At 35.6% G+C, this 12,536-nt stretch overlaps 1 protein-coding gene across 1 annotated transcript; it reads right to left on the reverse strand.

Moving 5' to 3' along the window:
- Positions 1 to 809: 809 nt before the first annotated feature.
- On the reverse strand, positions 810 to 12,439 carry LOC111801895 (protein transport protein sec24). Its single transcript, XM_023686114.1, has 14 exons — positions 12,022 to 12,439; positions 11,605 to 11,670; positions 7,853 to 7,906; positions 7,586 to 7,758; positions 7,260 to 7,446; positions 6,989 to 7,134; positions 6,756 to 6,910; positions 6,374 to 6,455; positions 6,166 to 6,281; positions 4,977 to 5,069; positions 4,068 to 4,191; positions 2,359 to 2,636; positions 1,565 to 1,779; positions 810 to 1,472 (listed from the first exon to the last, which is right to left on the reverse strand). Exons 1-14 carry the CDS (start codon positions 12,347 to 12,349, stop codon positions 1,261 to 1,263), a joined length of 2,229 nt encoding a protein of 742 aa, XP_023541882.1. The 5' UTR covers positions 12,350 to 12,439; the 3' UTR covers positions 810 to 1,260.
- Positions 12,440 to 12,536: the final 97 nt, after the last annotated feature.

The following is a 12,536-nucleotide window of genomic DNA, read 5'->3' on the forward strand; positions in this document are numbered from 1 at the left end:
TTTTCATTATTATAAGCCTTCAATTTTAGTATCAACTCCATTAAAAGATAATCAAAACGGGCTCTATAGCTATGTGTTAACTAAGTCAAACATTGAATCTTGAGCCTCCCGCCGTGTAAATAAGAGTCAAGACCACAATTAAAATAAACTCAACGCAACCTTCAATTGTAACTCAAAACAAGGAAAAAAGATTCATGTGAATAAAACCTGTCTAGATAAATCGAGATTGAGATAACTAAAAGAGGAATAGGCATAAGAGTGTTCTTGGTATGTCACAAAGTTATTCAATTAAAAGTGTCCATTCATATAGATCCCTTTATTGCAAACATTTATATATATCCCAATTGATGGTATATGAATCAAGCTACGACAAAGTGGTTCAATTGAGGGTCCGTGCTAAGTTATGGCAAAGTTGTTCAATTGAGGGTCACTGCTTTACTTGTCATAACGTGAGGACCACACACAGTATGGTCACAAAAGACCACAACCTACTCTCTTCGTAGTTAGTATAGGAATTTTGCCTATATTGGTTTAATGTTAGAACACCCCCAAACCCAACTTTCAAGTAGAAAAATTCATTTCAACAAACGTTTTCTCTTTATAGGCCATACATATTAAGAAACGACATAAAGATCAATTATTATAAATCTCTTAGTCAGATACGAATCATAGAAAATTTCAGCAAATAATCTGATTAAATTCTCTAGCAATCTTTAGCTCTCCCATGTTAAGACATAAATTGATTGGTTCATGTGAGTAAACGACCCATGAAGTTCAAAACTATATCCTCGAAAACGAACTCATAGACCTGTAATGGAAAAAGGACCCTGCATTTATAGATCTAAACAGCTCAATGTTTCCAAGCAAATCAATTATTCCATAAGAATAAAATTCCCCTATCAACTTATCTATAAAAAAAAGATAGAAGAATATTTCAACCATCCGAATACAAAACTGAAAAAATATCTAATGAGAACAGCTCTAACTAGTCTCATATCTATATTTTTTTTTGTTCAGACAAGAAAATTATGGCTATAATAAAGATACAGCAATAAGTAGTATGCACCTGAAAATGATCTTTTGTAGTGTCCACCACAATGAGGATCTTCAATTCTATGCCATCAGGAAAACCAAATTTGCTGCAAACATTCATATAGATACCTCTATTGCGGATTCCAAGAGTGGCTGAAATACCTGGACATTTGAAACATGTATTGCTGCTTTTGGTTGCCATGGAAGATGAACTTCAAGCAATGCAATCTATTTCAGATATTCCAAAACGCCCTGCTTGACATCTTCGAGAAAGGAAACGAAACCCATGACGCTAGTCAGGCCGCTTCCATCGACATCCTGTTCCTCAATAAGATAGTTTTCAAAAGCTGTAGCATCATCCCGACCTCCACGAATAAATATGAGTCTTGGGGTGATGCATCTCTCTTGTTTTAGTTCGTTAATTGTAGTTCTTAACGAACCTGAAAATCAGCACGACAAAGTTAAAAAAAAAAGACTTCAACTGAATTTTGAAGTAACATCCATTTCATATGAAAGCAAAGAATTATCTTACAATCTTGAGGAGGAGGAAATGGAAGTGTAGGGTCTGCGGTGGAAGAATAGAACACAATTAGAGTTGTGAATGCGTCTAGGAAAAATATCGGACTGCCGCTCGTAATCAGTGCAGCACGACTCAACGAGTGTCGTGGATATGCTTGAATGTCGGGAGTAGAATATGATGCCAATACTGGATACACGGCACAATGTAGGGAACTTGGTTCAAGTGCACTGCGCCAGTAAAAGACACATGAATTACACGGCAAAGTCACATTTTGAGAAACCGAGGGAGAGAAGACTAATATATATATGAAACTGATATTCTTATAGCTTTTTTGCTAACCACAATATTATCAAGTTGCATCAAATTTCTAAATCAGTGCATACCCCACCAAAGAAATAGTATAACTGAATCAAGTGTAGGTTAAGAAAATATATACACCAAAGACATCAAATTAACATTATTGTGTATATCAAATTAAGTAGCATGATCAATAATACTTTAAAAAGGAGGCTAAGGAGATTTCATTTACCACATTTTATGGTAAATAGTTCATTCAGCTCAGTCATTTTGCAAGAGAAAAAAAAGATAATGGAGGATCGGTTGAATTTCAAGTAGTCATTTCAAGTAGTCAGTTTCACCAATAAGATCTGAAGACTTGCTTCCCATTTAGAATTGCACAAAAAAGACTATATATCTCAAAGAGGTCTACGTAAAATTCTCGGAAAACACCAACGATTACTTTCTTATTTATCAAAGATAAATAAAATGCAAATGGCAATCTTCTAAATAAAATGTTCACAAATTACCTGAAAAGGCATTGCAGGTAGATCCGATAGTCGGGGTGGATACCTTCCTCATGAAGACGAAGGAGAGGGTTCCTAAGTAATGCAAATACCAAGCGAGGTAGAGATTGAAGTTGCGGACACTGAGAGAATGCAACATCGACCAGAGAAGTTCCTGAAGCTCCATTTTTGTAATGAACGAGTTTATAAGCATCATTGTATTGGGCAGTAAGAATTACAAGCCAATCATGAAGTAGAGCCCTGCCCTCTCGAACACCTTGCTCCAAAGAAGCTAATATAACCTTGAGAAATAGAAGTATGGTCAAGACAACATAAATGTCAGTGACACAATGCAAATATAGCTAGTAGCAAATACGCATACGGGTAAGAGATAAGAGTGCTCTGTAATCTGTTAAAATCAGTCAACAGGGAAGTAATTAGGTGAGCATGAATGAGTACTAGAAATAGCCAACTCCGTATCCTTATCTCACTTTGCATTAATATTTTGCGAGCATTCTTAAAAATATTTTATAGGTGCCTTGTTTTGGAGAATTTATAAATAGGAATACAATGTAATTACATGTGAATTCAATAATTCTCTCTTGTTATACTCTATTGCACTCAAAACTTAATTAGTAAATTGAAGCTTTTAGATTAGAAAACTTTATTTACTAAAATTGTGCCCATTCCATTATCCAAAAGAACCCTACTTAGTAGTTCGGGTGTCAAGGAGGCCTTGGAGAGAAGGTAGAGTGCTAAATTGATTCTCCTTTCCTACTACTAAGGAGGCGTGTGCTATTGCTACTACTTTTGAACCACTTTACTATTGCTGAGATTTTAGCTAACAATGCGTTAAACTCCTTGTCTTGCTCAATGTTAACTACTACATATTAATTTAATATTTAATTATATTTTCCTTTTTAATTACAATAGTTCTAAGAAGCACAGACTCTCCTATACATGAGTGTTTTTCGAACCAACTTGCACAATCTCACAAGTCTCATGAGACAATCATCTGACTCTACAACATTTAGTTGCCAAATTAACTTGTAGCTTTTTATTATTTACGGGCTCTTATTGACTACTAGCCTAACCCATGATGATTCATAGACTCTTCAATTAGAGTAAATGTATACACTACACTCTTCTCTCTTTAAAAATCAAAAAACAAAAATCTCTCTAAAGTCTCCGTTCTCTCTAACAAGGATTTTATAAGATGTTTTGAAAACCGAGCAACCTAGCATCCCACTAATTCGAAGATACCTGAACAAAGAAGATATCAAGATTTATTCTTATTAAACTCACCCAAAATTTTGACCACACAACTTTGGATAGATGTTACTCAGACACCATGATCCTTTGCCAATGGGGCAGCCTGGGGGCAACAAGGGTTCTCTAGGATTATTAGTACAGTTCCAAACAAGTGATCTTCCACCAAGACAATAAATAAATTATATTCTTTTGCTGTAGTGATACGTTTATCCATTGAAGTCCTGACTAAAATATTCATATTGTTTGTCTGTTTACCATGACTGTAAAGAAATTCAGCATGCTCCCATGATAATCACTTTGTTAGATATATTTATAGCAGATTGTTTTGTTGGTACAGTTGTGTTTGAAAGGATTTATCTTGTGAATGAGCAATGAGAGAACCACCTCAGGCTCATTACTGTCATAAAGCTCGTTAAAATTTTGAGCAGATTGTTGGTACAGATAAATTGGAAAGGACTTACCTTATGGACAAGCAATGAGAGAACCACCTCAGGCTCAACACTATCGTAAAGCTCGTTAAAATTTTGAGCAGTACCGAACTGTATAGTTCGTATCCTCAGTCTTCGTTTAAGGGAATGTTCGGTTCTGCATAAACAATCCATCATGCGTCAAGTTAGTCACAATAACTTGTCCTATAAGCAACTGACAAGAGAAAAGTATATTAATGGCAACATAAATTATGAAACACTGATTTCAGACAAAAAGAATCCAGAGGGAATGTTTTTTTCTCATAGGAAGTTTCTTACTTTCTCTTCATGAAAGGAACTAAGTTAGAGATTATGATGACCTTCAATGAAATTGAAACTGGAATAGAAAAGAAACTGGATAGACAATAAACATTTTCTATGATCATTTTAATCTTCCTACTTCATTAAGGAGGAAATTAATTGAAAATAAAGCCTAGAAAGTGACATGGATTTTAAGCATTCGTAAACCAAAGCGAGTGGGTGTGTCAGCAATGAGAGCAAGAAAAGTATCAGAGCCATTCTTTCTGGACGCATTATACATGTCATCACAGTGATTAAAATCCCTCAACCAGGTCGTCACAAACGAGAGAAAACTAATGAAATGTGTGCACGCTTTTAGTATGAGAATGAAAGCTGTAATGTCGTGACCTAACTGTTAATGTTAAAATCGTTAAGAAGAACCAATCCAAGAAAATGTTAACTCGTAATTGAGGACTGGACGGACAGTCAAATTGATATTGATACATTGATAAATATATTATTGACATTCAACACTTGAATGAGGCATAAAAAACACAAGAGAATCAACCTATTGAACACAAACACATGTTAGACGATGTTTATATTTTGGAGCCTTTAAAATAAGAAAAACTTCAATGAAAGTTTCTGTATCTTTGGATGTACCTACTAGATGAAACAGAACTAGAAAGCTCCTCAGGAGGCACAACAACTGTATATTGGAAAGCAATCTGCACAATAGGGAGCCCAGGAGCATGCCTGCAAAAGATCATCGTATAATGATTAGTAGTATAAAGCTGGCAAACAATAAGTATTTAACGGGATGGATTTATAAATTTAAAATATTTTACAAGAACAGAAAGTTGGCGAAATTCAATGTGGTCAGAGACTAAACCAACTTATTTGCAAGGAAATGAAAACTTGAACAGAGTCGAAAAATTTTGATTTTATGGACATTTTTTCATAAAACTAGACTGTCCTTAAGGATGATACAAGTATTAAATAAAGCTGTTTGGCGAAGGAAACAGCCAAAAAATCAAAAGAAAATATAAAGTTGTACACGGCGGCTACAAAATGCAAGGTGAAAAAATATCCTCCAATAACAAATGAACCACTCCCCTTCCCCTTTTCCTATTTATTAACTATCAAGAACAGAGAGCAAAAGGAAAGCACATGGAAGTATATACAGATAAACTGAACCCAACTTCAAGCTTCATGAGCAAGACCACCTCTTCACATAAGGATTTGTTCTCTTGAAAAATTCTCCAACCTTTTTGGAGTAAAGGCAACATCCTCTCTGAAGATTTCCTACCCTTGACCTCCTTAGTGAAGGAAAGAAAGGATTTGTAATTGGTTTGATTGATGTTCCAACATAATATTATGGGCATTGGTTATGCTTTCTTTCTGAAATTATGAGCTAAGTTTTATTTTGTTGAATTGAAGTCCTTTTCAATGGTTAGGTCATGAACTTTCCTTTTGTTGGACTTGTTCTTTTGTATGCCCTTATATTCATTTATTCGCTCAATGAAAGATCAGTTTCTTATTAAAAAAAATAATAAAAATAAAAAAGTTCCAAAACACACTTACAAAACAATAATCAAACCAAGCAGGTTCAAGCTCACTGCTCTTTTTCTGCTCTTTTTCATTTAAGTTTGTCCATAACTATAAATGTGAATGCATCTACAATTAGCTAGATTATGGTGTCGGAAAGCAACCATCACTGACTGTGAGAGGTATTTCTTAGCATTTAATATCAAGAAGATTACAAAAACGCATCATACTATATTATAAATTGTTTTGAAGCATGTCAACAAGGGAAAATAATTCCACAAATACTACAATAGTAGTTCTGTACCTTGAAAATCCAACATTATTTGCGAATTCAAAGTCATACGCATATGTTGCATAAGAATCGCAACAGATTATGTGTTGAACATTCTCATATTGTGGATCCGGGAAAAAATGACCATACTGCAGAATAGTTAAGAAAATTCGTATGATATAAAATATTTGAAGGGTTAGCCTAAAAGTTATATGTAATTCAAACAACATTTCAAACTCACAGAACGGCCAGGCTTGAATTCAGTAGAAGTTCTTAATCGCAATACACAACCAAATGCATAAGGCCGACTTAACATCCGATACCTGCAATATAATTCTGTCATTAAACAATCTCCTAAGTGATAGCAATTTCAGAATGCAGGTTTGTATGGGTTTCAAATATTAGTATCTGTATTAACATATATTTATTCTAGTAGATGATAAAAACAATCTCTCATGCACTATGTATTTTACTTGAAAAATCATTAGTTCATAAGTGCATTATTAATCCTATATGCAATTTAAACCGATTTATAACTAAAAGCATATAGGCTATAGAGTCCTGGATGTTTTATTTCTTTTTAATTGAAGTGAGAAGAATATTACAAACTGCTATATACTTACATATCCTGAGGAAGAGTTGAGTCATCTGTACTTGAATAGAAGCATAGTGAGCCACCACTTTCAATGCTAAGAAATTTTAAGGATGCCAAATCTGTGTATTCATTTGTAATAGCAAATATGTCGACACAAACTCCTGCTTGGACGGCAACTGCAGCCTGGAACATGTAAATTAATACTTACAATCTTGAAAAGCATTAAAATAGATCAGAGCAACGATTAATTATCCATATTACCAACTCCCTATAAAATGGGGTCTGCTCAGGAAGTAAAGCACGGTCTGCATCCTCTCCTTTACTAGCATATTGCTCCCCATATCGCCTCGTGTCAAGTTGACCAGCTCCATAATCAGAAGGGCCAGACAGGAAAGCAAAAATTCTAGCTGAAGTAAAGAAGACAACACCATACATTAGAATTTGTGTCCTTTGATTGAAAGAAAAATAGGCATTGCTCAATGCCACTTCTTTGAGAACAGAGAAATTATTAGGTGAGCCTTCCCCTGCTTACCTAATGCAAATATGCTCCCATATTCTGATCCGAGGTAATTAAGGAGTGCTTCCATAGCCACACCAAAACCTCTTCCACCCATCAATATACCATCTATTCCTTGACCTGCTGCTGTAGTTCTCTCCCATGACGTGGTTGGTCGAAGAGTTTCGAGAGCAGCCTCAATGCGATCCTTACAGGTTTCCACCTGCAATTAGATTATTAAATTACAGGCTCATCCAATCATGATGCATGGAAGGTGATGATAACCAGCTTCTGATTGATAATTGACAATACAATCAATTATATAAAGTACAAAGGTAGACAAAATGACATCTTTGACATACCGGTGCCAAAAACTGCAACAAAGGCATTACATCTTCAAGTTCAATTGGCAGGGTGCCCTCCATATCAGGGGGAATGAAGACATTCTTCACAATGGGTATGGGACCTTGAACATCGTATAGACCTAGTTTGTGGCTGAAGGTAGCAAGACCAAAAAGTGAACCAGGCCCAAGAGCTACAAGGAATATTAAAATAGCACAGAGATAAAAGGACTTAACAAGAATTACAGATTTACAAGAAAATAGGGTTTTAATCCAACACTTGAATACCTTCTAAAGCTGCCAGTAATGCACTTTTGGTGAGCTCCAAAAATTCTTCTGAAGCTGCAGTTGAAAACCAAATAAAATAATATGGAAAGGGTGAAGAGAATTAACAGGGGGAAAAAGGAGAGAGAGAAAGAAGGATGAAGGTGAGATTAGTTGAGGTGTCTACAAGTTGGCAGAAGGTGAGATTAATTGAGATGTCTACAAGTTGGCCCAATCACTCGACAATTAGGTATTTCCGAATGCATTTCCTTTTCAATCATTTATCCATCCTATTTAACCAGATTCATTATGTGAAAATAAAAACTTTTAATCTTCACTTCAAAGCAGAAAGTACTAGAAATGAAATAAACAGACTACAAAAATTAATAGGAAAAAAATTACGATAGAGCTATATTCTGTAACAAAGTATAGTTGTATCTCCTCCAAAAATATATTGAATGGTTAATAAGTAAGCAGATAGTTTTTCTAATAACAGTCAATGACCAACTAATGATTTGCTCTTGGAATGTATGTGTCTAGTGTCGCGGTAAAATCACACGAGCAGGTGGCTTTGAGCATGGGGAGAGATTGACAAGCTCTATTGTCTGCATGGAGGAACATGTCAAAGATTTAGACAACTCTGAAAAAGTGATAGTCCAAATGGCCTCAGACTTTTTTGAAGATGTAAAAGTTGTCTTTGATATGGTTAGAGCCACAATAATGGATTTGACTGCCAGACTAAACCTCATCATGAGAGTAGTAGGAAACCGAACCCCGACATAGAACACGGTCCAGTTTAACAAGATAAAGGTCCAGAGTCTAAGCTCTTATGTGGGGTTAGAGATGCTAGGGCTCTAGAGAACTTCATCTTTGACCTCGAACAATACTTTCAAGCCACAAATATCGTGATAGAAGAAGCAAAGGTCACGTTGACAACAATGCATCTAATTGACAAAGCAAAGTTGTGGTGGAGATCAAGGAATATGGATATTCAAGACAATTGATGTACCATAGACACCTGGGAAAGATTAAAACAAGAACTTCGTTCCCAGTTTTTCACTACTAAGAATATCGAGATATTAAGAGACAGAAATTGAGGGAATTGAAACATACTATGAATATTTGAGACTACATCAAGTAGTTTTTCAAGTTTATGTTAGATATTCATGATATGCCCGAAAAAGACAAAGCCTCTTTTTTGTCAGAGGGCCGAAGCAGTGGACGAAGTCCAAACTATATAAACAACGAATTCAAAACCTTTCACTGCCTACGCAGCAACAGAGCATTTCTTTGACGTTAGTAGCGATCAATCCCAAAATGTGAAACGAGATCAAACTTCCTCAAGTGAAAGGCAATAGTAATAATCAATCCAGCTTGCCCAAAAGTGGGGGATGACAGACTTGGAATTGGAGGGAGAGACCATAAATCCTTCCAACAGAGATGGAAATTCGTGGTGGGGACCGCCCAACTAGAATTATTACAACCGAGGACCCCATCTTCCTTTCTCAGATTAGCCAATTACTATCAGCAATTCTTCGAAGGATTCTCAAAACATGTTGGGTCCTCGAAAAAGTTAATGAGGAAAGACAACAACTGGAGTTGGAGTCCAGAATGTCAACCTATAAGAACCTGAAGAAAGCCATGATGAAAGGTCTGATACTCAAAATTGCTGATGAAACGAGACCCTTCGATATTCCACTTCTTCCATCAGCCCAAGTGTTGTTATGCAACTAATTTTTTAACTAATATATATATATACCTTTTAGGTCACTAGAACAAATGTTTTTAATAAATAATACATTTAAAAAAGCAATACAATTAATTAAAAACAAGGATTTCTAATAGAATAAATTTCAAAGAAAATTCCTAGAAAAATATCTTTAGCAATCTAAATCAAATAATAGGTGAAAATGAAAATGAAATTTGCTTTGATGGGAATAAATCTTTATTATTTAAATTTAGAAAAAAAAAATTGATTTCTAATATAGCTCTTATTGTAGAGCACAACAAAAAAATATGCAGAAAAAAACAGCCCGCATAAACACAAAGTTTAGAGTTCCATGTTAAACAACTTTGCACCTCAAACACCGACTTCCTAAACTCATACCAAACAAACACCTTTGCACCTCAAACACCGACTTCCTAAACTCGTACCAAATAAACACCCCAAACATAGACTTCCGTAATCGATACTGAACAACTCAATACCCTAAATACATGTTATTTAACTCCACAGACTATACAACTTCAAACTTAAAAACTCAACTCGGCACCCCAAACACACCTTAAGATATGAAAATAAACTAAAGAAAAAGTATATCTAAAAACCACAGATATGGAAATGGACATGAGACACAGAAACAACACAACCTATATACGATGACACATCATTTTTAAAAACCTAAGAAACTAACACAACAAAAACACATTTATAAGAATACATTTTTTTAAATGTATCAATTTTATACGAGAAGAAAATTCAAGTCAACAAGTTTAAACATTTATGTGCTTCAAAAGATGAGACATTTCATCCTCAAAAGTTTATTCTAACAAATGTTGGATCTATATTCACTTTGTACAATTAACAAATGATACGCATCTATCGTACTACAAAGTATCTACTACGTGTCTAACTAGTGTTAGAGTGTCCAAATTTTGCACACATGTTAGGCACACATTACTCAAACTAAAGTGTTTATGCTTCTTAAAGAACTGTTATTCAATAAACACAACTATCTATCTTCAAATTAAAATCCATATTGATGTAAATTGGGCGAGGAGTATCATAATTAGAAGACCTAACTACTCTTGCCAAAAAGAACTTGGTTAAATGACATAAAAATTTATGGAAATAACTATTTACTTGAGTTTGTTCTGGCATGATGTTTTCAGGATTTTAAAAAGTTGAGTAGTTTAGCTCCTTCCAATATGGCCCTTAGTTCCAAGACAAAGTCCCAACCGAAGTTGGTCATTTGTGAAATTTTATGGGACATGTGCGGAGATAGAGAAAACTTTCGAACATGGGCTACATTTTAGCTTGAATTTTCAGGTATGGTTCAATTAGTTTCTTCCATTCACCGATATGGTCATAACTTAATGGATAAGACACCTATTACCTTCCACAGGGAAGAAAATCCAATCCCCTGTCCCATGTTTGTTGAACTCAATTTGCTTCTTCCTTATAAGAACTCTAACGTCTTCCTTTTGATGAAACACCTATTACCTTCGATAAAGATGATGGCCCCACCCATGTTTGTTTAACTCAATTGGCTTCTTCCTTACTTCCTCTTGTAGGGGCAACATTTTTTTTATTCAAACCAACTAGAGCATCTTTGTGCAAGTCCCATTGGCTTTTTGCCGCTTTTAGTTTTACTTTTCACTCAGATAGTCTAGTTTCCTTTCCTCCCAGAATAGAACAAGAAAATCCCACCTAGGACTTGAGGGACTCTATTAATTTGGTGCCTTCTAATTGGGCTTTTCTTTGTAGTGTTTTTTGCTATTAAACTGATAAAAAAAAAACATTCAACTCCGGTAATAAAATCAACTAAACTATAGTTTAATTGCTTAAGTACTACTATCATAGAAATTGATAAAAACACGTATTATATCTTCAAATTGTAATGTTTATTGGTAATTTTCCAACTTCTATGATAATAGCACAATTAAGAAACTCGTTTAAAATGTTTGGCTTCTTTCCAGCACCCGCCTCCTATCAAATAAAGATGGATACAACTATTTGGATCAGAGGCATCTGAGTGGGTTAGTAGGAATCTTACATGACAGATCAATGGCTGCAACGTATACAGGACGAGCTTGCATCGCTTCCCCTCCTGAGCCTTCATCTTTAAAAGGGGAAAAATAGATCAATGTCAAAGAAGGTAAACCCCAGAATGAAAAGAGGCAAATACAACCATACACAAGACAAAAGAAATAATGCATGCCATATCAATCAATAGGATCATTAGCAGTTTAGTACCAGAGGGAAATATGGTAAGAAAGAAGGCTAAAATTTGTGCTGAATTCCGTGTACATGAAAACAATTACAACAGCATATTCATCTATGACCCCATGAAATGAACAAAAAATGACAAGATTCATAGTTTCAATCCTCTTTCCAAAATCCGACAATTAGAAGGTGAAAAAGGAATTGAAAGGGCGAATTCAAATCGAAAACGAAGAACAAAAGGACTCACCGGGCAGCTCGAGATCTATGAAAGAGGACATCATCTCAGGGCAGGATTCAGGGTTGGAGAATCGAGCAATCGCCTTGGAAGACAGGCCATTGAGGGTGCCGCATAGGGCACACGTCCAGGCCCAATGCTCGAGGTCGCAATAGGAGTTGAAGTAGGCCCAGCAATGCTCGCAGCGAGGGAGAAGGTGAGCGTCGGATCCGTAGGCAGGAGGGCGGCCATTCTCGTCCTTGGAGGCGAAAGGAGTGACGGAAACTCCCCATGGAAGGCCGGAATTCTCCTGAGCATCAGCATCAATTGGGAAACGAGAGACTGTAGCTCTAACAGCCATAGCCTCCGAGTTTTTAGCTCTCTCCGCTGAAAACGAGAGCCCAGTAGGAGAAAACGCTGCCGGTCGTCGGAGATTGTATGTTAGAAGAAATAAAATAAAATTAAAAAAAAAAAAAACAATAATTAAAAAGAATAAAAAGCTGATGTGGCGTTCCACATAAGATGGACCAATTGTAACGCGCCTTGTC

The sequence above is a fragment of the Cucurbita pepo genome, chromosome LG09 (assembly GCF_002806865.2).
Source record: "Cucurbita pepo subsp. pepo cultivar mu-cu-16 chromosome LG09, ASM280686v2, whole genome shotgun sequence".
Lineage (NCBI taxonomy): Eukaryota > Viridiplantae > Streptophyta > Magnoliopsida > Cucurbitales > Cucurbitaceae > Cucurbita > Cucurbita pepo.